The sequence below is a fragment of the Apium graveolens genome, chromosome 4, assembly GCF_009905375.1.
Source record: "Apium graveolens cultivar Ventura chromosome 4, ASM990537v1, whole genome shotgun sequence".
Classification (NCBI taxonomy): Eukaryota; Viridiplantae; Streptophyta; class Magnoliopsida; order Apiales; family Apiaceae; genus Apium; species Apium graveolens.
Window position 1 is genome coordinate 239,207,284 of NC_133650.1, and position 2,746 is coordinate 239,210,029.

The 2,746-nt window shown below is 34.0% G+C and overlaps 1 protein-coding gene across 1 annotated transcript; it reads right to left on the reverse strand.

Moving 5' to 3' along the window:
- Nucleotides 1-649: 649 nt before the first annotated feature.
- LOC141717071 (actin-depolymerizing factor) lies at nucleotides 650-2,520 on the reverse strand. The gene is made up of 3 exons (XM_074519188.1): nucleotides 2,375-2,520; nucleotides 1,091-1,347; nucleotides 650-1,003 (listed from the first exon to the last, which is right to left on the reverse strand). Exons 1-3 carry the CDS (start codon nucleotides 2,375-2,377, stop codon nucleotides 853-855), a joined length of 411 nt encoding a protein of 136 aa, XP_074375289.1. The 5' UTR covers nucleotides 2,378-2,520; the 3' UTR covers nucleotides 650-852.
- Nucleotides 2,521-2,746: the final 226 nt, after the last annotated feature.

Genomic DNA, 2,746 nt, shown 5'->3' on the forward strand with positions numbered 1-2,746 from the left:
TTTGTGTAACAAATTCAGCTGTTAAAAGTTTGGCTAAACACAGAGCTAGAATCAGTTTTACACACATTTGTCTAGCCCTCAGCCAGCAAGGACAATATCATAATCACATACACACACTTATTACAGATTGTTGATAGTTTCTACAAAGATCGTTTCAGTTTTAATTCATTTTTTTGGTGGATGTTGGGTTCAAGTGGTGCACTGATAAAAAAAATGAAGTTACAAGTCTACTTTTGGCTGATCATTTATAGTTTAGCAACATCAGAGTTATAAACGGGCTAACAATTTTTTGATTTAGTTTGATGAAAGCTTTAATTGAGTTTAACCCTTCGTTATTTGTTCTAATTAGCGTGCTAATAACTGTTAATGTTAAATCAACAATCAGAAGAAGTAATTATAATCTACGTCATCTGTAGTTTTTTATGCCTCCAAATCTGGAGAGCTGGACTATCAATTTATCATTCCTAATGATTCTCCTTTTACTCATTTTTTGAACTTGTTTGCCAATTTAGCTAACGATAGTACTTGTAGGTACGTAACAGGCTCATATGAGCGTTCATAAAAGATGTTTCACTGAAACAGAACACTGGGAAGCCTTTCAGAATCCGAACGATCAAATAGAAATGGAAGTTGTAGACAAGTTGAAAGATGTATAATCTTCGACACTTAAATAATACAATAAATCCTGATACAAATTAGCCTACAAGGTTAGTATAGTTTACCAACTGACCAACAACATATTTAGGAAAAATATTGAAATTACAAGACTCAGACCACCAAATGTAACTGAGCAATGAAGTGTCGAGGCAAGGAAAACTGAGAACGAAAGAACATGTACATGTTATGGAAATTTCAAATTGCTCGACCTTTTATAATGTCAAAGCTCATCTCACTAGGATCCGTTGCTTGCAAATCAACTTGGATTCCATCCAATTCCCTCTTGAATCTGTCTTTTGAGCTTGCATACACCATCTTCATCCTCACATTTGATGTATCAGGTGACCTACAATGATTTATTACCCCGTGTTCAGTTAAATTCAGATAAGTTCTGGCATAAAATTATAACGGAAAGCTTAATTATATGCAGTACCAAGCAATGAAGAAAATCTTGCTTTTCTGGCAATTTTCACTTGTTGTGAAATCAAAATCAAAGACAGCAAAGCGGCATTCATCAGCAGGAAGAGAATCAGTGAATTCTTCGTAGCTTTCATCAGGTCCGCCTAGCTTCTCCACAACTACTTGTTGGCCTTCAATCTTGTAGATGATGAAACGATGATTTCTCTTTTTTAATTCCAGAAATTTCAGTTTACAGTCATCTTCCACAGCCACTCCAGATGCAGCGTTCGCCTATGTGACCCCCATCAAACCACATTCATAAGAGAAACAGTGTTAAAACATGTTATGAGAATGTCATATCGTACCATTATTTAAATCCATTCAATTTAAATAGGTGTTTTCTTCAGAGTCCTACTAAGAAATCATAACAGAAAACTGAGAAAGATGGCAATAAATATCGAACCCTGCTTTGGAAACCTATGGAAGAAAAGAGGCTGCGGGATGCAAGGCATTAGTCTAAGGAATCCTGCTAATGATTGTATGAAAAGGTGTCGTAAACTCTCACTAATTAACAAGCGCTTTCAAGTTAATAAAAACTAAGTAGTTACATGCCTAATCATAAACTATGAATTGTTAAGATGGTCATATTATATCTCTAACACAAACTTCATAGAACTATAAGAACAATCAATCTTGTTTGCACGAAGAGTTACTGCATTTAGAGAGTACTTCGGTTTCATTTATTTGAACTTTAATAGAGAGTATAAATGGTAATTATACAAATAAACAAGATAAATATAGGCAACAAATTGACAAAACAAAATACACACATAATTAGCCAAACCCGTTACATTCTTAATCATCACGTTCTGTACTCTGCTAAGAAGAAAGCCTTAGAAGTTAAAAATTGAATGTTGGAAAAGCAAACAGTACACGTAAGGGTGTTGATCATACAGCTGCATCAAAACACCTGTGCATTTTAATTTGGTCATTATCAATCTCATTACTTTCTGCTTCTCTTCTCCAGATACGGTTTCTTGTCTTTTTTTGCCCTATTCAAGAATTTCCACAATAAACATAGAAATAACTCTTTTGACCCGGATGCATGTTGAGTGAATTTCCGCAACATTTCATTTTAAACATAAACTTTTCTGAGCACTGCATGGTTTGAAATCCATTTTCTTTATATGATAATATTTAGAGAGGTAATAACACAAACGTATATATTCATAAACATACATCAGTAACCTAGTTATCATCATTTTCCATGAATGCAGGAAAAAGGCATAGATGCATGTATACAATTTTTGTAACTCACCATAGTTTTTTTCGCGTTCCTTCAAAATGAGAATCACAAGAGAAGGGAAAGGAGATGAATGAGTTAAATGATCCTTGAATTGAGAAGAAGAGAGATGGTGGCGGTTTGGGCTTTTTCTTATAAAAATGAGAGACATTTGCGGAGGGAATACTACGTATCTGAGGGTGGAAATAAGGCTTCAGAATTTCTATTTCCAGCTAGCCACAAGTCCGTTACTCCTTTAGTCGATTCCAAGTCTATATTCTTTATTAATAAGGGAACTATGTATAACTTGATACTAAAAGTACCAAGGTACCATTTTGGTAGAGATAAGTTGATTTCTATTCTCAATAAACTTTGTTTTTAACATAAATCGATTTCTATTTTTTCTAA

Excerpts from the sequence above, each read along its gene's own strand:
- LOC141717071 (XM_074519188.1), bottom strand. Across the intron at positions 1,004-1,090 it reads AAGATTTTCTTCATTGCTTG|GTCACCTGATACATCAAATG; the intron begins GTACTGCATATA and ends AAATCATTGTAG.